A 21,575-nucleotide genomic window follows, 5' to 3' on the forward strand; every position below is an offset into this window, starting at 1 on the left:
CTTCCCCTTTCTTCCCGTCTCCTTCCTTTCCCTTGTCTGTCTTCCTTTCTTCCCTTCTTCTTCCTTCTCTTCTCCTTCTTTCCTCTTGTCTGTCTGCCTTCCCCTCCCCTTCGTTTCCCTTGTCTGTCTTTCTTCCCTGCGCCTTCTTCTCCTTCCTTTCCCTTGCCTGTCTTTCCTCTCTTCCCCTTCCTTCCTTCTTTACCCAGAGGTCCCTTCCATCAGCAGAGCACACCCAAAGCCGACTTGTAGAGCTGTGGCCGGCTTTGTCCAAAACGGACAAGCCGGGCGAAGGGCTGACACCAGCCAGCTAGCCAGGCAGCCTGTGATCCCTTGGAACAAATGTGTTTCGCAGCAGGGAGGGGGGAGGGGAGGAGCGGGAGGGAGGCCCCCCTCCTTCCTTCCCTCCATCCCTCCCTCCCTCCCCTGGCTCAGCCCCTGGTGACCCCTCCCTGGCAGCGGGTCTTTGCAAGAGTTATTCTTGGCTCAGGGCGAAGAGGAGGAGGAGGAGGAGGGCTCGGCGGGCCCCACTGGCGTCCTTGTTGGCAAGAGGGCCGGCCAGGGAGGGCCCCGCGGGAGAGGCGGGGAGGCCCACGAGCCGCCCCCTCGGGCTTCCCGAGGAAGGAAGGCAGGCAGGAGAGCCGGGAGGAGAGCATCCCTCGCGCCCTCCTCGGCCCTTTCTTTCTGCCCCGGAGGGCTCGGGCTGGGGCCCCGTGGGGGCGGCATGGAGGGCAGCCCCATCCCGGTGCTGACGGTGCCCACGGCGCCCTTCGAGGACCAGCGCCCCACGGGCGGCGGGGGGCTGCGCCGGCCCACGGCGCTCTTCGAGGGGCAGCGCAACTACCTGCCCAACTTCATCCAGAGCCTGCTCTCCTCCGTCGACCTCCGCGACCGCCAGGGCTGCACCTTGGTGGTGGGCAGCGACGGGAGGTACTTCAGCAAGGCCGCCATCGAGGCCGTCGTGCAGATGGCCGCCGCCAACGGGGTAAGCGAGCGGGGTCCCGCCCCAAGCCCGACACTCCCCCACCAGTAATCCTCAGCTGTAGCGGGGCCTAAGGGCCCTTCCACACAGCCCTATATCCCAGGATATCAAGGCAGGAAATCCCACAATATCGGCTTTGAACTGGGTTATCTGAGTCCACACTCAGCTAATGTGGGATTTCCCCCTTGATATTCTAGGATACAGGGCGGTGTGGAAGGGCCCTGAGGGGGTTCTTTCTAGTCCTCTTTAGGCAGTAATTCCAGGAGCAGGGAATGGGAAATCCTGTAATCTTATCACTAATATCATCTGCTGTAGGTGTGTAGTGAGGGGGTCAGAGAATGGGAAATCTTATTTACTTTAAGCAGTAATAACAGGGAATGGGAAACCCTGCAACTGTATCACTAATATCATCTGCTGTAGGTGTGTGGGAGGCCAAGAATGGGAAATCTTCCCATTTCTAGTCTGCTTTAGGCAGTAATTCCAGGAGCAGAGAATAACAACAACAACAACAACTTTAATCTTGGAGGACCATCATACTCGGACCTGGCACAAGCCAGTAAAGGTGGTCCCAGTGGTGATTGGCAGTGTAGTGCCTAAAGACCTTGGCCTGTACTTAAACACAATCGGCACTGACAAAATTAACATCTGCCAGCTGCAAAAGGCCACCATACTGGTATCTGCACGCATTATTCGCTGATACACCACACAGTCCTAGACACTTGGGAAGTGTCCGGCGTGTGAGCCAAAACAACAGCCAGCAGAGTGTCTGCTGTGGACTCGTCTTGTTGTGTTTCAAATAAGAACAACAACAACAGCTTTATTTTTATACCCTGCCAACCATCTCCCCAAGGGCAGCTTACAAGGGACAAGCCCAAAAATTACAAATAAAACACAAACAATTAAAAACATCAGATAAAATATAAAAAACAATCACAGTTGTAAATTACATCAAAACAATATGGCTGAGAAAAAGAACATAGCTGAGGTTCAGGCTCAATGAGGACAATACATCCTGAAGGGAGTGCAAGGAAAGTGCAACAATCATCCTGCAACTGTATCACTAATACCATCCACTGTAGGTGTGTGGTGAGAGGGTCAGAGAATGGCAAATCCTTTTATTTCCAGTCTGCTTTAGGCATTAATTCCAAAACCACAGAATGGCAAATCCTGTGAATTTGTCACTGGTATAGGTGTAGGTGTGCAGTGAGGAGATTCATTCTACTTCATTTTAGGCATCAATTCGATGGACCAGAGAATGGGGCCCCTTCCACACAGCTGTGTAACATCCACACGGAACTAGATCATATGGCAGTGTGGACTCAGATAATCCAATGAACAAAATCTGGCTACCAGTATTTTAAAAACCCTCTAAAATTATAACTGTAAATAAAGAACAACACTCAAACACGGGAACTCCAGAAAAGAAACAATCAGGGCCAGCTAATCACCTCTCAACAAAGGATTCCCCCTTAAACCTGTCAGGCCATGATGATCAAGGTGGCCAGTTGAAACATTCACACCTAGCTCCAACAGACAAAAGATCTTTCTCCCACCCTGGACCTTTCACAGATAGATAAACCCAATTTTACTAGTTTCCAACAAACCTCACAACCTCTGAGGATGCCTGTCATAGATGCAGGCGAAACATCAGGAGAGAATGGCAATGGCAATACAGCCCAGAAAACTCACAACAACTCAGATAACCCAGTTCAAAGCAGATATTGTGGATTAGGGTGAAGGTAAAGATTTTCCCCTGACATGAAGTCTAGTTGTGTCTGACTCTGGGGTGTGGTACTCATCTCTATTTCTAAGCCAAAGAGCCGGCGTTGTCCGTAGACACCTCCAAGGTCATGTGGCCAGCATGACCGCAAGGAGCACCATTACCTTCTCGCCAGAGCTGTACCTATTGATCTACTCACATTCACATGTTTTTGAACTGCTAGGTTGGCAGAAGCTCGGGCTGACAGCGGAAGCTCACGCCACTCCCTGGATTCGAACCTGCGACCTTTCAGTCAACAAGCTCAGCAGCTCAGCAGTTTAACCCACTGCACCACCGGGGATTATCTGCCTTGATATTCTGGGTTATATGGCTGTGTGGAAGGGCCCTGGGAAATCCTGTGAATTTCTCACTGATAACATCTGCTGTGGGTGTGTGATGAGGGGATTATTTCCAGCTCTCTTTAGACATTAATTCTAGGACCAGAGAATGGGAAATCATGCAAGTTTATCACTAATCACCAGCTGTAGGTGTGCAGTGAGGGGGTTCTTTCTAGCCGTCTTTAGGCATTAGCTCCAGGGCCAGAGATTGGCAAATCCTGCAATTTCCACTCTATTTTACACATTAATTCCAAGACCAGGGACTAGTAAGTCCTGTGGATTTATTACTAATACCTTCTGTAGGTGTGCGGTGATGAGATCCTTTCTAACCCTCTTTAAGCATTAACTCCAGGACCAGAGCACAGCAAATCTGTGGTTTCCAGTCCACTTTAGGCATTAACTTCAGGACTAGACAATGGTAAATCCAGTGAATTTTTCACTGATATTATCTGCTGTAGGTGTGGGATGATGGCAGTTTTGTCTACCCCACTTTCAGCAATAATGCCCAGAACTGGAAATCTGTTTAATCTTGTGAACTTATCACCTATTTCATCTGCTATAGTCATGTCGTTTAGGGATACCTTCTAGCCTTCTTTAGGCATCAACTCCATGACCAGAAAATGTTAAACCCTGTGAATTTATCACTGATATAATCTGTGTTGGTGTGTAAAGAGGGGACTTTTTTCTAGCCTTCTTTAGGCATTACCTCCAGCACCAGAGAATGGTAAACCCTACTGATCTCATCTGTCAGGATCATGTAATGTAACTATATTGAGTCAACAGTGTGATGCAGCAGCTAAAAAAGCCAATGTGATTCTAGCCTGAGTCAAAAGGAGTATAGTGTCACTCTAGATTGAGTTAAGTAATAGCACCCCTCTATTCTGTGTTGGATAGACCACACCTGGAGTACTTACATACTTACTTAGGCGATCCCTCGTAGCTCGAGGATGATTGCCTTTCAGATGTGGTGTCTTGGCGGTGGATCCATAGGTGGCTGTGGAGCCCTATTCTTGATCTGCATGTTCTCCCGCAGTGAGGGCATCGGTTTTCAGATGGAAGGCTGTCCCGGTCAGGGTTGGCTTGTTGTGCCTTCCTCTTGGCACGTTTCTCCCTTTCACCCTCCATTCTTGCCTCTTCAAATTCTACAGCACTGCTGGTCACCGCTGACCTCCAGTTAGAGCACTCAAGAGCCAGGCCTTCCCAGTTCTCGGTGTCTATGCCACAGTTTTTGAGGTTGGCTTTAAGCCCATCTTTAAATCTCTTTTCCTGTCCACCAACATTCCGTTTCCCATTCTTGAATTCGGAACAGAGTAATTGCTTTGGGAGACAGTGATCGGGCATTCGGACAACATGGCCAGTCTAGCAGAGTTGATGATGAAGGAGCATTGCTTCAATGCTGATGGTCTTTGCTTCTTCCAGTATACTGACATTTGTCCCCCTGTCTTCCTGTACACCTGACATTTGTCCGCCCATACACCTTGAGTACTGTGTACAGCTCTGGGTATTTCAATTCGAGAAGCTGTTCAAAGGAAGGCAACCTGAATGGTAAAAGATTTAGAAGCCAAGCCTTGTGATGAGCAGCTTTGGGAGCTGGGTATGTTTAGCTGAGGGACATGATAGTGATGTTTGAATATTTGAAAGGATGATTCATTGAGGAAGGGGCAAGCTTGCTTTCTGTTGCTCTGCAATGGATTCAAATCGCAGGAAAAAAAGATTCCACCTAAACATTAGGAAGAACTTCCTGAGTTGTTTGGTAGTGGAACATGCTGCCTCGTAGTGTGATGAACTTCCATTCTTTGAACATTTTTAAGCAGAGCCTGGATGGACATCTGTTGGGAGTGCTTTGTATTTTCCTACATGGCAAGGGGTTGGAATTGGTGGCCCTTGTGTTTTCATCCAGCTGTAGGATTCTTTTTTTTTTTTATTTCACTGCCCCAGGGACATTCTTTAAATGCAGGGCATAAGTACCATAGGCAAAGAAACAAATTACTGTAGAATCAGTTGGATTAAGTAAATACTGTGGATGACAGAATCCATGGATAAAGAATCTGTGGATACAGAGTGCAGACTGTATTTCCTTCAAGGTTCTATAATGGCATTTTCCTCCAAGCAAATAGATGTAAGACTTACTTTTAGGTCAGCTAAGATAAACTACACTAGATCGTCAGTCAAGTGGATTATAATTAAGAGCTCTCCCTTTAAAAACACCTCATGTGTAACCTTTCCAATTTGATAGGAAGTTATGAAGTAAACAATATATTGTTTAGTTAGCAGTCAAACTGTTCGCAAGAGCTCAGTGCCAGCTTCATGTTTTCATGGGCCCTTAGGAACCACAGTGTCCATTGTTGTTTCTGGGCTGCTTTTTTGTATTCCCATGTGCCCCATGCACTTACCATAAAGGCCATGTATTCCAAACCCTGCACACCTGTCAGCTATTGCCCCCACTCATTCAATCCCTCTATCCTCCCCCTCAAAAAACCATGTGTTGTATGCTGAAGCTCTTATCTGCGTATGGCATCAAATTATCTGACGCCACTTGCTTTCTCACTCTTTCTTGCAAAGCCTTCCTGAAATACTGTATATGTGTCCCTTGAAAGTTGTTGTGCTTCTGTATGTTGGAGTAGAAGGAAAACTGTGTGAACAAATCAATTCAGTGGTGCCTGTTGATTGGCATGTTCTAATTTCTGAAAGCTTTGGTTTCAGATGGAAGATTTCCTCTTCCATCTGAAATTCATGTTAAAATAACATTTAGATATCATACATATGTTTATATTCCATTGGTGAGTCATACAAACGTATCTTATACACATTTGTGCTAGCAAGGAAAGTTGTTAGCTCCAAAAGCTTGTACTCTACAAGCAGAATATAGATGCAGGTTCAGTTATGTTCCAGTGTTGTGTACAAATCCAGTGGATTCACTGGCAAAGTGCATACTTTACATGTGAGAAGAGGCAATAATACTTAATTCCTAAGTATTTATTCTCTTTTTTTCTCTTAATACCCACCCTTTACTATGCTCAAGAGATTCCCAGATAATTTGTTGCTTTATTTTATCCTTTAATCTACTGTAACCACTCCTGTATGATCTAAATGTTCAGCTTTCTATGATACCAATTGCATGAACCCCTCCCATGGCCCTTGCCTCACCCATTCAGGCGCTATGTCCATTAATTTTTTTCTCATGTATTTTCCTACAGGCTGCATATGAGCATGCCCATCCTTATGTCTGGCTTCCAGAAAACAGTAGAATTGAAAAATAAACAGTAAAATTACTATAAGAAGGTGACAGAGTGGCATTGGGACAGGAATATAGCTTTGGATCAACATTTGGTGCAAGATGGTACTTTTAATACAGACTATAGTGGTTTTTTGCTGGTTTCTTATCATGCTTTGGATAGAGAGAGAGAACACCTAAAGGATATGTGCATAAGTACAGTACTTAGAGCTGATAATGAGACATTCAGTTTTGTGGTGTATATTTTGGGAATGGAAAGCCTAAGAGAATAGTATCTAATAGGCCTGGGTAACAACGGAAAAATTTGTTTCTAATATCGTTTCGTTTTTAGGGTGCCTCAGCGTTTTGTATTTAAAAATATATCCGAAATTTTCCATAAAAAAAAGTTTGGTATTTACGAAATTTCGTTAATATTTACAAAACGTTTTGTAAAGATGGCACCCACGGTTGCGCATGCGCAAAGCATCAACGAAATTTTTTTCAATATTTTTTCAATATTTTTAAAATTTAATTATTATTTTTTTTAAATAATAAAAAAAATATTTGGCAGAAAACGCTTGCCAAAAAGAGCCACAGGGCAAACAGACTGAGCCTCCCCGCTGCTCCCAGCTCCGTCCCACCCTCCTGAGTCCTGCGGGCTCTCTCTCTCTCTCTTTCTCTCTCCACCAAGAGGAGGGAAAGGAGAAGAAAGAAAAGAGGAAGGGAAAGGAGGCAAGGCAGGCACTCACTCTGGCGGGCCCTCAAGCGCTGCCGCTGAGTCGGGCCCGGCTCCTCCGAAGCACACCCACCGCAAAGGTGAGGAAGGAGGGACGGGGCCGCTTTCCCGCTGAGGGTCGCTCGCCCTCTCGCTCGCTTGCTCAGCCGGCGCCTTCCCCGCCCTCTCCTCCTCCTCCTCCTCCTCCTCTTTCAGGCTCTGACTGGCTAAGGAGAGGAGAGAGAGGAGAGCTCCCAGCAAGCATCTAGCCATCTTACGTATTTCCGAAATGGATGGAAATACAAAAATATTTGGCGCATGCTGTTTCGATTTTGAAAATACACTTCCGGGTTTGGAAAAAAGTTTGATATCGTTTCGTATATGGGAAATTAACGGAAAAAAACTATATACAAAATTAACGAACGAAACCGCCCAGCCCTAGTATCTAAAACAACTAACCTCTTTTTTGATAATCTGTTACATTGTTTGGCTGTTTCATTTTGCAGAGTTTTGGAATAACCTATCTTGGTAGTTTTATAAGGATTTCAGCCACAACTCTAGCCATTTAGCCTGCCAACATGTCAGACTACTACTCACATCACTCTCCTCAGTACTTTTCTCATGAAGTAGTCTATCTGGACCAGCTGTGTTTTCTTCATAACATCTCAAATTGGACTATCCCTCTTCAAGAAGCATAGGCAGAAGGTGGTATGGCAGGTGGTCTGTTGCAAATCACATTTTGGAAGAAGGGATGATAAGCAATAGCTATCAAAATATCAATTAGCTATCAAATAGCAATTAGCTATCAAAATATCAAGGTCTGGGCTAATCCTGCCCAAAAGATTTTTATGGATTTTAGTTTATCAGAAGTGTTGGAAATCAAGAGGATTGCTAGAGTTCGTTGGAGAAACAAAGGCAAGCAGTTTGTGTTCCTTGCTGATCCTTCTGTTTCGGACATGATGCTTGCCCCATCACTTGTTCAAACCTAGGATGATCCTCAATTGCATGGTCAATTGCCAGGGCTTATAAGAACAGTAGTTACACTAGACTGCAATGTGATTGATCTATAGATAGAAATGCTTATCCCAGTGGATCTACAAGGAATAATTATTCCTCTCCTTTTCAGCCTCTTGTCCTGTATACTATGGTTCATGATACGCCCCCCCACCCCACCCCCACCCGAAGAACTGATTCACCTGTAGCTGGGAGAGCTGGCATTTGAATTAGTCCCTAAATATGGAGAGCATCAGGTTACCTACCCCATAAAATATCCTAAGAATATATTCTCACGCTCACTGTATTGGGAAACCCCCTGGCAAGATACATGGATAGTCAACTTCCAACACAGTTTTCTCTCTAAAGCTGGTAATTTGTTATTCAGGGTATTTCTTATCCTGCTGTTCAAACAAGATTTCAGGTAATTATGCTGTTCTGAACATGGAAGTTTTATGTTATTTGTTTATATGAAAATAGTTTATGCAGCTGTTTGGTTTAACATAATTTTAGGGTATCTCAACACAGTTGTAAAATAAAGTCAAATATCAATTTAAAATAGGTGCATACACACAAAAAGCATTAGATCAAGTGGTGTATACTCTGAGTAAAGTTGTAAACAAGTTACATGTCAACATTCAAATTGCTGGTTGTATGCCTTGAATTCCAGCTGCTCAAAGCCTTTGTAGGCTACGAGTTCATCAGAGATCCTTCTCTTAGTTTTACCACTTTCAGAGCATGCTTGGTGAGAAGAAGAGAAAACAACCTTCTCTTTGACCACTCCTCTTGCTGACCTTAAGTGCTAATCAGTGAGGTTTCTAATTGGGCAAAGCCTTCAGCATTTGCCTGCTTAATGCAGACAAGAGTTTCACATACACACATGCATGCACATGTTGGAAGAGACCACCAAGACCATCCAGTCCAATACCCTGCCATATAGGAACACACAATCAAATTGTTCCTGATAGGTATGTATCACCTTTTCTTTGCCCAGAAGATCATGCAGGCACTCAGACAACCCCTAACTCCAGATATATATAAATATATAATCACAACTTTGTTTGTATTGGTATAGCCCCCCCCCCCCCGGCAATGCTTTTTGTTTAATTACTGTTCTGTAGATTGGATTTTGAACTGTTATGATGAATCACAGCCTTCCTACCTGCTTTTTGTTTTTATAGGAAATTGACATAAAATACACTTTGTACAAGCAAACAATGGCTAAGGCTAAAAAATTACAGATTAATTGCAAAGATCAACTGTGGCATTCTATCAAAAATTCCTTATAGTTTCTCCACCCTTTTAATACAATTTGGCAGAAAGCGTGGGCTAAAGACAGCACTAATAATCTAGAGGCAAGTGGCAGGATTTCAAAAACAGCTTCATGGATAGAAAAGAAGCCATAAAAGGATAAAACTCCTCCAAAACAATTCGTTGTATAATTTCCTTTTTTTTTAAATCATCTGTAGAAATATGAAAAGAATGAGAGATGCCTCCAAAGGTCTCAAAATGTAGAGTTAGAATGAATGTCGTAGAAGCCTCTTTAAAAAGCTCAGATTAAAATTCAAATAGAGGAAAAATACCAATTTACCCGTCGATAGCTCCGCAGGAGCAGTAGTAGAGGCACTCCAGCAGCAAGAGAAGGAGAAAGGGGAGAGGGAGAGATCAGAAACTGCTCTTCTTTTTTCCATCCATAAAAGTGGAGGGCCAATTGTACCACATTTCCCAAGGTTTACCCCAGCATACTAGCAGAATGTCAGAAAATGAATTTATATATTTCATTTTTATGTCTTTCCAAAGGTGGAATGAGTGACTCCATTTTTTTCTGCTTCTCTAATAGCATTAATAAGTTTAAAGGTAGGACTTCGTGACATGTATTGAAAATCTTTGAAAAATGAATGAGTACAAGGTACTGATAACATTGGAAGCGAGATTGCTTTGGAAATATTCTGAATTCTCCCCTCTTCTTGGGTTATTTTCCTAATCAATCTAATCTGGAATAGGAAAAGGTTTTTCACCACTAAAAACCAATAAAGAATTAGTAGTGGGTTTTAATAGGGAAAGGATTTGCTTGAAACTGCTCAGAATAATTCCCAGATGGACAGATCTTTTTTAATTTACCTGTGTCTGTGTAGAAACTAATTTATCAACAATCAGATTGCAGTAACTGGAACTGGACTTGTTCTGTATCATATTACAAAGCTTGTTTTCATCGTTTCTTATCCTGTTACAATACCATCGACCATGGTATCCTGCTGGGAAGACTCGTTGGGATGGGACTCGGGGGCACAGTTTTACTGTGGCTCCGGTCCCTCCTGGAGGGTCGTTCCCACTTGGTGAAGCTGGGGGACTCTGCTCGGACTCCTGGCCATTGACCTGTGGGGTCCCACAAGGTACTATTCTGTATTTAACATCTACATGAAACCGCTGGGAGTGGCCACCTGGAGTTTTGGAGTACAGTGCCATCTCTACTCAGATGACACCCAACTCCACTACCCGTTTCCACCAGATTCCAAGGAAGACTCTTGGATACTGGACCAGTGCCTGGCTGCTGTGGCGACCTGGATGAGGAAGAACAAGCTGAGGACCAATCCTGACAAGACAGAGGTCCTCCAGGTCAGTTGCTCGGCTGACCGGGGTATTGGGTGGCAACCTGTGCTGGATGGGTTGCACTCCCCCAGAAATCACAGGTCCGCAGTTTGGGGGTCCTCCTGGACTTGTACAATAGTTTCTAATAATATTGGCACCAGTCCTGGTTAAATGAGGATGAGGACTATTCCTGGTTAACCACCTCATCCTAATTTAACCAGAACTGGTGCCAATATGATTAGACACTATTGCACAACTTTTGAAATCTACACTTTAAACTGGAGATCTCATTCTCCTCAAACTTGAGGTCTAGCTTCACTAGATAAAACTCCCATACTCACCTTGAATGGAAGATTGGCTACCTTCATGATACCATGCTATTTCCAATGACTATCCCCAGGTTTGGGGTATTTATTTATTTATTTATTTATTTCAAAGTTTTCTATACCGAGCTTCTCACCTCTTAGAGGGACTCAGCCCGGTTTACAACCATAAAAACATACCATCAGTAAAATATCATAGTTCATAATTACAATAACACATTTAAAATAACAGCTATATTTAAACTTGCTTTGCCCCACTTCTGGGCAAAGTCAGGGTTTTTCTGGAATTCCAAAATACTCCTTAGCTTCAGAGCAGTGTGACAGATAGATTGGGTCCCATTCAGCCTGATTTGCTGTCCAGATGGGATACTGGCACCAACATCCTTTCCATGCACTCATCAACACAGGGAAAAGAGATGGATCGTGTCCATATTGCCACATCAGCCCACAGAAAGCTATGGTCCTTCCACCTTGTGAAGCATCATAGCATTTTCTGGTTTTCATGTTATGGCCAGAGTATGACAGCCTCAGTTTTGTCATTTTGGCTTCTACAGAGAGTTTAGTCCTCATTTGTTCTGAGACACATGTATTTTCTAGCAGTCCACCATATCTGCAAAACTCTTTTCAAAAATGACATCTCAAATGTGTTTGTTTTCTTCTTATCATATGCACTGCCCAGCTTTTACAACCAATTATACAGTCAAGTTCTATGCTTTTTATTTCTTGTATTGGTTACTATAATATTCTGCTCGCAGACTTTCCTCATTATTCAGTTGCCTGTGTTGGCTTCCTGTTTCCTTGTTTGTTTTTATGTTAGACTTCTCATTTTTTTATTCTTACCTAACTCTTCTTTAATTACCAATAGGCACACATTTGCAGCAACTGATCCTTTTTTTTTTTCTTTTTTTTTTGCTTTATAGTATTTATCAACTTACAGATACCTTCCTTCGGGGGGAGAAGGGCAGGGTATAAATATAGGAAATAAAAATAATAATAAGTGGGTGCTTCCTGGTGCTACTTCTGGTGCATCCTGGGAGAGATAGATAAACCTCTAGGCAATTTAAAATTACTCACCCCTCTTTATACTTTTTATCATCAGAAGTATTTGATACTTGTTGGGAGGAAGGGTTGAGCTTATTTATTTATTAACTATATTTATATACCGCCCCTCTCAGCCCGAAAGGCGACTCGGATCACACTGGTTTCATTCACTGAAACCAGTGTGATCCCTTACTATGATGAACAGTGTTGAGTGATCAAACTCTGTGTATGCTACTGCTGTTGGCTTATTTTCTAAGACAAAGATTGCTATCATAATAAAATATATGTTGTCAAAGGCTTTCATGGCCAGAATCACTGGGCTGCTGTGAGTTTTTCAGGCTGTATGGTCATGTTCCTGTAGCATTCTCTCCTCTCTCCTAGGAGAGAATGTTACTGGAACATGGTCTTACAGCCCGAAAAACTCACAGCAACCTATAATAAAATAGTTATACCTGTTATATAACAGTTATTTATCGTGTCAGTATCAACCAGACAATTGTATTACATTTTAAACAATTTTTTAACAAAACAAACAGAGTTTGCAAGCTTGGTAGTTGATTAAATGTCCTTTGACCAGTATCTGGCCACTTGGAGTGCCTCTGGTGTTGCCGCAAGAAGGTCCTCCATTGTGCATGTGGCGGGGCTCAGATTGCATTGCAACAGGTGGTCTGTGGTTTGCTCTTCTCCACACTTGCACGTCGTGGATTCTACTTTGTAGCCCCATTTCTTGAGGTTGGCTCTGCATCTCATGGTGCCAGAGCGTAGTCTGTTCAGCGCCTTCCAAGTCGCCCAGTTTTCTGTGTGCCTAGCGGGGAGTCCCTCATTTGGTATCAGCCATTGATTGAGGTTCTGGGTTTGAGCCTACCACTTTTGGACTCTCGTTTGCTGAGATGTTCCAGCGAGTGTCTCTGTAGATCTTAGAAAACTATTTCTTGATTTAAGTAGTTGACGTGCTGGTTGATTGCCAAACAAGGGATGAGCTGGAGATGTCTCTGCCTTGGTCCTTTCACTATTGACTGCCACTTCCCGGTAGATGTCACCATATAACAGTTATCATATAACAGTTATGGTAAGATGAATCTCTGGGATAGCTATGCATTCACCAAGGACACCGTAGAAAATGAATTTCTTATAATGTCTTGGCATTCAACATTCAATTTACTTTTAAGTCACTCTGAGTTTATACACAAGGCATGAAAAACGCATACATGTTCTATTAGAGACTCTATAATGGAACATGTATGTGTATTACAATATTCTTCAACAATTTTCAATGCCTTGCCCTTTCAAAACTTACGTACATTTTCTCTTTCTGTCATGTTGCATTATCATACCAGATAAATGATGTATTAGACTCTAGGACTATTTCCATATTAAGTGAAAGTACTAGTTAAACAATACTGTGAAATCGTAGGCCTTAGTTCCCTTCTGCTTAGTGCCAAATATACGGAGTCAGTTGTTAATAACTATGCACTGAAATGCTATCATATTAAAAGAATGAGATGAGACATGCTTTGGTCGAACAGTATTGATTCACACTATCTTTGGCAAATGTAGTCTCGCAAGCCAGAGTGTTCTGAAATGCACTGTACTCCTGGCCTTTATTTATAACACCGAAATCTGATTCGAGGGAAGCAACAGGTCCTTGCAGTTAGTCATCTCTTTGATCCAGCTAAAAGGCCACCCTGAAAGGCAGATGCTGTCTGTTCCTTCTTATGCCAATTAAGGATCTGAGCTTACAGTTAAATTCACATGCTTCAGATTCTTGCATCTTTGTGGGGAACTGGCTGATTTCCACTTAGTACTACCTATTCATTTGTCACTGTCCTGGGGCTAACTAGGTATCATAGCTGGTGACAGGTTGCTGGTATGATCATACCGAGCATGTTTGTACATCATTTTTGGCACATCCATAGAATCATTTTTTCCTCATTTATTTTAGTGGAGATAGTTCACTGACCAGGATAACTAAGGTGAGACTTTTCTTAGTAATATTAGGTGCTTAATTTATGTCTTGGAGAAATTAAACTGTTGCTCTGAAATATTTTAAATGAATGTCATTTTTATTGTGGACTGTTAAGTCATTTCTATCTTTTGATTACCCTAAGGCACACCTATCATGGGACTTTCAGGGCCTGAGAGCGTGTGATTTGGCTGAGGTTATCCAGTGAGTTTTCATGGCTGAGCAAGTAATCGAACCCTAGTGTCCAGCATCCAATGCTCAAACCACTACACTACACTGGCTAGGTACACTACACTACACTGGCTAGGTTAGTTAAATTAAACAAAAAGTTATATTAGGGAGCCAGCATAGCATAGTGGTCTGAGTGTTGGACTAGGATTGTTTATTTATTTATTTATTTAATACCCCACCTTTCTCACCCCGCAGGGGATTCAAAGTGGCTTACAAACTCCGGCAAAAATTCAACAATAAAACAAGACATATCAAACTATAAACAGTTAAAATATATAAACAAATTAACACACATAAAAGCAATAAAACAAATTAAAAACATAGCAGATTAAAAACATAACAAAGTGCTGAATCATTAGTTTCCATACATATTGATTTTAATAAGGTCATTATTCAAGCTATTGAGGTCGATTCCATAATATCCTATTCTCTGAACACCAGTGTTCAGAGCCAGGTATTTTTCTGAAGACCAGGAGGGATGGGGCTGGCCTGATGTCACTGGGGAGGGAGTTCTACAGCTGAGGGGCCACCACTGAGAAGGCCCTGTCTCTCGTCCCCATCAGTCATACTTGCGAGTGGGTTGGGACCGAGAGCAGGGCCTCCCCAGCAGATCTTAACACTCTAGTAGGCTCATAAAGGGAGATACGTTTGGACAGGTAAGTTGGACCAGAACCGTTTAGGGCTTTATAACCCAAAGCCAGCACTTTGAATTGGGCCTGGTAGCAAACTGGCGGCCAGTGGAACTGAGAGGTTGTATGTTCCCCGTACGTCACTCCAGTAAGAAATCTGGATACTGGGAGACCAAGGTTCGAATCCCTGCTTGACTATGGAAACCCACTGGATGACACTGGGCTAATCACACTCACTTAGAGGAAAGTGTGTGTGAATAAATTATGTCAAGAAACCCCTGTTATATGGCCACCATAAGTCAGAAATTAATTAAAGACACACACCTGATGTTAATATTTGTTTTCCTATAATGTTTTTGTACATTTAGGTTTATTTTAATAGACCACTGCTTAAAATTTCATTTGATATTGGTAGCCCACTGGAAAGCACATATAATTTCATAGGCTCCGATCCAGGAATAATTGAACATAACAAGTAGTGGCTTGGGGTGTCGAAGCCATTCATATTTGTGTACACACTTCAATTATGCCTGCATAAAACTAGTTTGTGCATACAAATCACTTGTTGAATCAGAATTAATGAGTTTAAAGCATTGTTCTTACAGGTTGATTTTCTATAGCTTTGCACTTTTCATTTAATTGTTAACTGTAGTTAATGGACTTCAAGCTGTATTGTTATGTTTGGAGTCAAATTTTCTTCTTCTTTTCCTTTAAAAAAATCAGGATAGAATAAGTTTTAAAATCATCCCATGTTTAGCTAAATGTGACTTTATTCTTTTTCCTGGACCATGTAGATTGGAAGATTGATTATTGGTCAGAATGGCATTTTATCGACCCCTGCTGTATCGTGTGTTATCAGAAAGGTCAAAGCAGCTGGAGGGATTATTTTGACCGCTAGTCACTGTCCTGCAGGCCCTGCAGGCGAGTTTGGTGTCAAGTTTAATGTTGCCAATGGAGGTATGTATGAAAAACAAAGTAATTATAGTTTAGAAAACAGGTTGAAGAGGAAATCAGCTTGGTTACAATTCTTATAGCTATGTATAGCTTTGAATATAGGTATCCTCCCCCCTTCCGCAAAGAATCCTATCTTTTTAATAGCAATAGGCTATTTTGTGCAAAATATTCAGTATTCAGAAGATCTGGATGTTCTGGCAGCTTCTTTTTAGAAAGTTCATATTTTATAAGCCTTTGTCTATCTGTGTATTTGGCATCTTTTGCAGGGAGTTGGACTAGACATGGGGGTTGGACACGTGGTCTCTTCCAGCTCTATTATTCTATGATTCTATACTTACTGAGACATTAAACCCAAGGGGTTTGATTTATCTTTCCAAAAGACTGGAGTTATAGTTCAGGACAGTTCTAATGGGAAGCATTTCAGAGGCCAAAAGATCTATGTTAGAGCTTGAATGTCCTGAAATACTATTTTACATCTGCATTTAATTATACTTAATACACCATTATATGCATCCCATCTTGGGAGAAAAGTCAGTTAAAAGTTCAATAAGTAAATAAACAAAGAAATGTATGTTCTTATCAAGAATTTTTTTTCTCCATCAAGCAATTTTTCTGAGTATATTTCGTTACTAATACTTAGTTTATGTATATGTATATATTTAGGACCAGCTCCAGATGCTGTTTCTGATAAAATTTACCAAATAAGCAAAACTCTCGAAGAATATGCCATTTGTCCTGACTTGAGAATTGACTTATCTCGGCTAGGAAGACAAGAGTTTGATCTGGAGAACAAGTTCAAGCCTTTCCGAGGTATTCTGTCCTTTTTTTTTTTTACAACATGGATCTATATGTTTTTATTCCTAAAGGAGTTTGATTGTTGGCTGGTGTGGTAATGTTTTGCAATTGAAATTGGAAATGGTTGGTGGGAACTGTGGCTTTTTTTATCACACTGTCTCCCAGCCTTCTGCTCTTGCATCAACAAAGTTGGAATCTTGGCCCTTCATATCGTTTGGAAAATTTTCTCCCATGATCACATGGGAAAATAATTGATCAAGGGAATAATTAGTACAGGATGTACCATTTTAGCTGACATTTCTCAGATTATGACCAACCGACAACTAGCCAAATCTCTGTTTGTGTTACCTTGTTTTGTTTCACTAGTTCATGCATTCGAATTCTAGAGCTTTTTTACCAGTCATTATAATTGTTAGTTTTAGCTTGATAGCATTCCAGCTTTAGATTTACATTCTGCAGCATTTGTTTTATTCTACAGAATTTTCTTGATTGTTGGCTTTGTTGTTGCATTACATTAAGCTCCGGAGTACATTGTTTGACTTTTTATAGCTCCAGTTTGTGTTTTCCACATTCTGTTGTTGTTTTTAAATCCTCTTTTATTCTGATGTCAGTTGTGTGCTGACTTGAGCAATTTATTTTGAAAGACAACAGACTAATTTTGAAAAAGACATGATCCAGCCACAACTAAGCACCACATCTGATTTGATATCATGGGAAAGATTTGAGCATGTCCTTAACTTTTCCACATACCTGGTGTGTTGGATAGATTGTGCTCAGTATAAACAAACAGTTCACGCATGTCCTTTGTCTTGCCTTCATGTTTAAACTCAACAACAAACATTGACTACATCGGTTGTTTGACATATTTGACAGTAATAGCTTTATGTGCATATGCTTGCTGTATTTGATTAATGAGTTATTGTGTAACTGTTTGGTCCAATTGGGCTTGTGGAACAGATTCAAAAGTTAAATATATTGACCGACTACAAATTTCTCTGATTTTACATGTCTAGTTGAGATCATAGACTCAGTGGAAGTCTACCTCAACCTTCTGCGGACTATCTTTGACTTCAGTGCCATTAGAAGCTTGCTAACGGGGCCAAATCAACTCAAGATCAGAATTGATGCCATGAATGGAGGTAAGGAGGCCCATTTTTGATGCAACATATAAAATATCAATATATTGAAAATGAAATGTTGGTTTAAAGCATGAGATTAATTGCTAAATTATGCTGAAGAAGAATAATTTCTTTTTGCAATCATGAACGTGCTTGAGAGTAAGCTTGTATTAAATATGTATATTAGTTTGACTTCCAACTAAACCTGTTCATACTTGTGGTGAAATATGTACCCTGTATGTTTCATATGTATTAGTCAAGCAATCTCTATCTATCTTAGTATTATTGTCAAATGGTGAATATTGATGAATAGGCTCCATCTACACTGCTATATAATGCAGTGTAATGGCATTGAACTGCATTATATATTAGTGTAGACTCATATAATGGAGTTTGATACAGTTAAACTGAATTATGAAACTGCATTATATGACAGTGTAGATGGGGCCATAGTTAGGGTTTTATATTGAGTCCATGGCATAGGCCTCATCATAGGTGAACATTACTGTGTCTTCAGTTAAAAGTAGAATGGTTTTTAATTGGCCATAATAAAGTAGTTGTTATTGAAATACAGTGTGAACCCAACATTTGTTTGTTTAACTTTTGTAGATTTGATTATTTGTGGATTTGATTGACATTTTCTCTCAAGGAATCTCTAATCCTCCAGTGAGACTCCATGGTTCTGGTGGAAGTCATGCTGGTGGATCTAGTGATTCATACACAGGTTTATTTCAGGCCTGTCTACATTGCTATATAATGAAACTGTATTGCATGATTAGGATAGACTCGTATAATGCAGTTTAACTGCATTGAATTTCAGATACCATCTACACTGCCATTATAATGCAGATAGAACTACATTATATGGTCAGTGTAGACTCATATTATCCAGTTCAATGCAGTTTATTAAAATCCATGATGGTCATATAATGCAGTTTGATCTACATTATATAGCAGTGTAGATGAAGCCCCAATACTGGGGGGGGAGGGGTTATCTGTGGTTATTCCATGTTCACAAGGGTCTTGCATCCCTGCACTCCAAGGAAGCGGAGAACCTCCTGTACAAAGGACTGTTACTGTTTGAAGACAGAGATGCTTGATAGCATCAGTTTATTCCCTGTACACATTAAGATTATGAATTATATCTGTGAGGTTGTAAATGTTCTAAATTGCCTAACATAGCAGGTTTCTGGCATCTGTAGGTGCAAGGCTGTAACACCCTTTCAGTGACTTAAGATTTAAAATATACACTAGTGGAATAATTTTACATGCCTGTGTAATCTCGGGAATGTATATGGCAAGTCCTGTAGTTAAAGGTTCTTCCACGGCAGAAGTTTTCCATGGGTAGAATGACTCTACAATGAAGACATTTTCAGATACATACCTCACTCTCTGCTTGTTGTTATTTTTCTGTAAAGGAGTAAAGGGTTTTAAAGAGACCCCAGTATATGCTGCCAAGAAGCTCATTAGGTGGAAATGGACATGTTCAGTGCCATTGTAGATTTTTGTGCTGATGGTTCATCAGACTCAAAATAGACATCATTCACAAAAACCAGTTCTGTTTGTTTTTAACCTCTTTCATAACTTGTAGAGATGAACATGATATCCTGTTTAATATAGACTGGTTCCAGTTCTGTTATATAAATACAGGATGTTTATTCTGGATGTAAATTCAAAGGGGGTTTCTAAACTAGAAGGCAAATTCTTTTTGCAGTGATGGGTCCTTATGTCCGGAGAATCCTGTGCGATGAATTAGGAGCTCCTGCTAATTCGGCAGTGAACTGTGTTCCTCTGGAGGATTTCGGTGGCCAGTATCCTGACCCAAACCTGACATATGCAACTGCTTTGCTGGAGGCAATGAAAGGAGGAGAGTATGGATTTGGAGCTGCCTTTGATGCTGATGGAGTAGGTATTTGAGGAAGGCTAAATTTGGTTCTAAAGAATTGTCGTTATTGTTCTATTCAGGAAAGACCTTTCGAAGGAATATCTAGCCATTTTTAAAATTAAGATAAATTGAAGTTCTAAGTACTAAATAACTGAAACATTGAAAATCTCCCTGTTTGTGGAAATGCCTCTACTCCTCAGTTTTTCAGACTTTACTTACCGTAGGTCTTATCTATACTGTAGAGCAGTGGTTCTCAACCTGTGGATACCCAGATGTTTTGGCCTTCAACTCCCCAAAATCCTAACAGCTGATAAACAACTGGTAAACACCTGGGGACCCACAGGTTGAGAACCACTGCTGTAGAAGAAATTATATTCACCTTAGAGGTGCTGCAATCCTGACACACTATGTTCTTGACTATTTGTTTCCAACTTGGTCCTCTGGGCTTTAATCTGATTTTTAAAACATTGCCTTTTACCTCACAGTTTTACAGAAGACCCAGATTTTTGAGTATGAGGTTACTTCAAAACTTGCAAGTGAAAATTGTGAGCCAGACCTCTTGGGTATTATAAGTAAATAATGCTAATTCAAAATTTCCTACTAACATCTTCCTACTAAGATGTCTATAAAATGGTATTCCCTACATACACATGTAAGTATTAGGTGGCTTATACTTGGAATCCACCATGTAAGTCATCAGGAGTAATAAACACACGGGGTTATTTATTGTTATTGTCTTTCTTTTGCTTTTATTTGTAAATGGAAAATCTGCACAATAAAAACTATTAAAAAAAAAGGAGTGATAAACACACATACATTTGTTTGGCTGATACCCAAAGATGAGCTTATGTAATGGAATAATGAGTTAGAGAGCACTAGTTAGGTATCAAAATGATAAGCACAGTTTAGACAAAGGGATTTTGGAGACTTATAGTTTTGGCATGGGGCTGTGGAGAAATGCTTTGTATACAATTGTCTTTTTTATATTATGCATCACGGTGTTGCCAGTCTGTGTGGTTATTGATAGATTCTGAAAAAAGAACAAGACCACTTGAATATTCCTAGATGGCAGACAAGCCAGGCAATCTGATTCTGATTGGTCCGGATAATCATACCGGGAAAATTAGTTTTGATTGGCTCAGGATGTTTCGAACCTTGATTGGCTAAGCTTCTACCCAGTTTTTAAAAATGTAATACAGTAGAGTCTTGTTTATCCAACCTTCGCTCAGCCAACGTTCTGTATTATCCAGAGCAGTCTGCCTCTCGCCTGGATCCAGAGCTGTTTCAATACATTGTGATGTTTTGGTGCTAAATTTGTAAATACAGTAATTACTACACAACATTACTGTGTATTGCATTGCTTTTTCTGTTAATTTGTTGAAAAGAATGATGTTTTGGTTCTTAATTTGTAAAATCATAATGTAATTTGATGTTTAATAGGCTTTTCCTTAATCTCTCCTTATTATCCAACGTTTTCACTTATCCAATGTTCTGCTGGCCCATTTATGTTGGATAAGCAAGATTCTACTGTATTTGAAAGCATAGTCAGTTCATTTGCAGAGTTAGAATAATTGTGAATTGGTTATAGATGTGTGAGCCAAAAAAGATGAAAATCTGAATGGAAAATTTTAAAAATGTGTCATTTACTGATAAGGTAAAGGTAAAGTTTTCCCCTTGACATTAAGTCTAGTCGAGTCCAACTCTGGGGGGTGATGCTCATCTCCATTTCTAAGCCAAACAGCTGGTGTCATCAGGAGATGCCTCCAAGGTCTTGTGGCCAGAGTGACTGCATGGAGCACTGTTACCTTCCTGCTGAAGTGGTACCTATTGATATACTTACATTTGCATATTTTCAAACTGCTAGGTTGGCAGAAGCTGGGGCTAACAACAAGACCTGACCCTGTCCCACAGATTCGAACCACTGACCTTCTGGTCAGCAAGATCTGGAGCTTAGCAGTTTAACCGTCTGCACCATTGCAGCCCCGGTCATTTACTGATATTTGTGGGCAAATTTTAATTTTGCCAGATGAATTTAGGGCATTTCATGGA

At 41.1% G+C, this 21,575-nt stretch overlaps 1 protein-coding gene across 1 annotated transcript in view; it reads left to right on the forward strand.

Annotated features, from left to right (window-relative positions):
• The first annotated feature begins 476 nt into the window (after nt 1-476).
• Nucleotides 477-21,575, forward strand: part of PGM5 (phosphoglucomutase 5) — a 69,127-nt gene continuing 48,028 nt past the window's right edge. The window contains exons 1-5 of the mRNA XM_060762246.2: nt 477-982; nt 15,569-15,731; nt 16,392-16,538; nt 17,537-17,662; nt 19,356-19,546. Of these exons, the coding sequence (XP_060618229.1) occupies nt 722-982; nt 15,569-15,731; nt 16,392-16,538; nt 17,537-17,662; nt 19,356-19,546 (888 nt within the window). The 5' untranslated portion in view covers nt 477-721. The remainder of the gene's footprint in view (nt 983-15,568; nt 15,732-16,391; nt 16,539-17,536; nt 17,663-19,355; nt 19,547-21,575) is intronic.

This window comes from Anolis sagrei, chromosome 2 (genome assembly GCF_037176765.1).
Source record: "Anolis sagrei isolate rAnoSag1 chromosome 2, rAnoSag1.mat, whole genome shotgun sequence".
NCBI classification, from domain to species: domain Eukaryota; kingdom Metazoa; phylum Chordata; class Lepidosauria; order Squamata; family Dactyloidae; genus Anolis; species Anolis sagrei.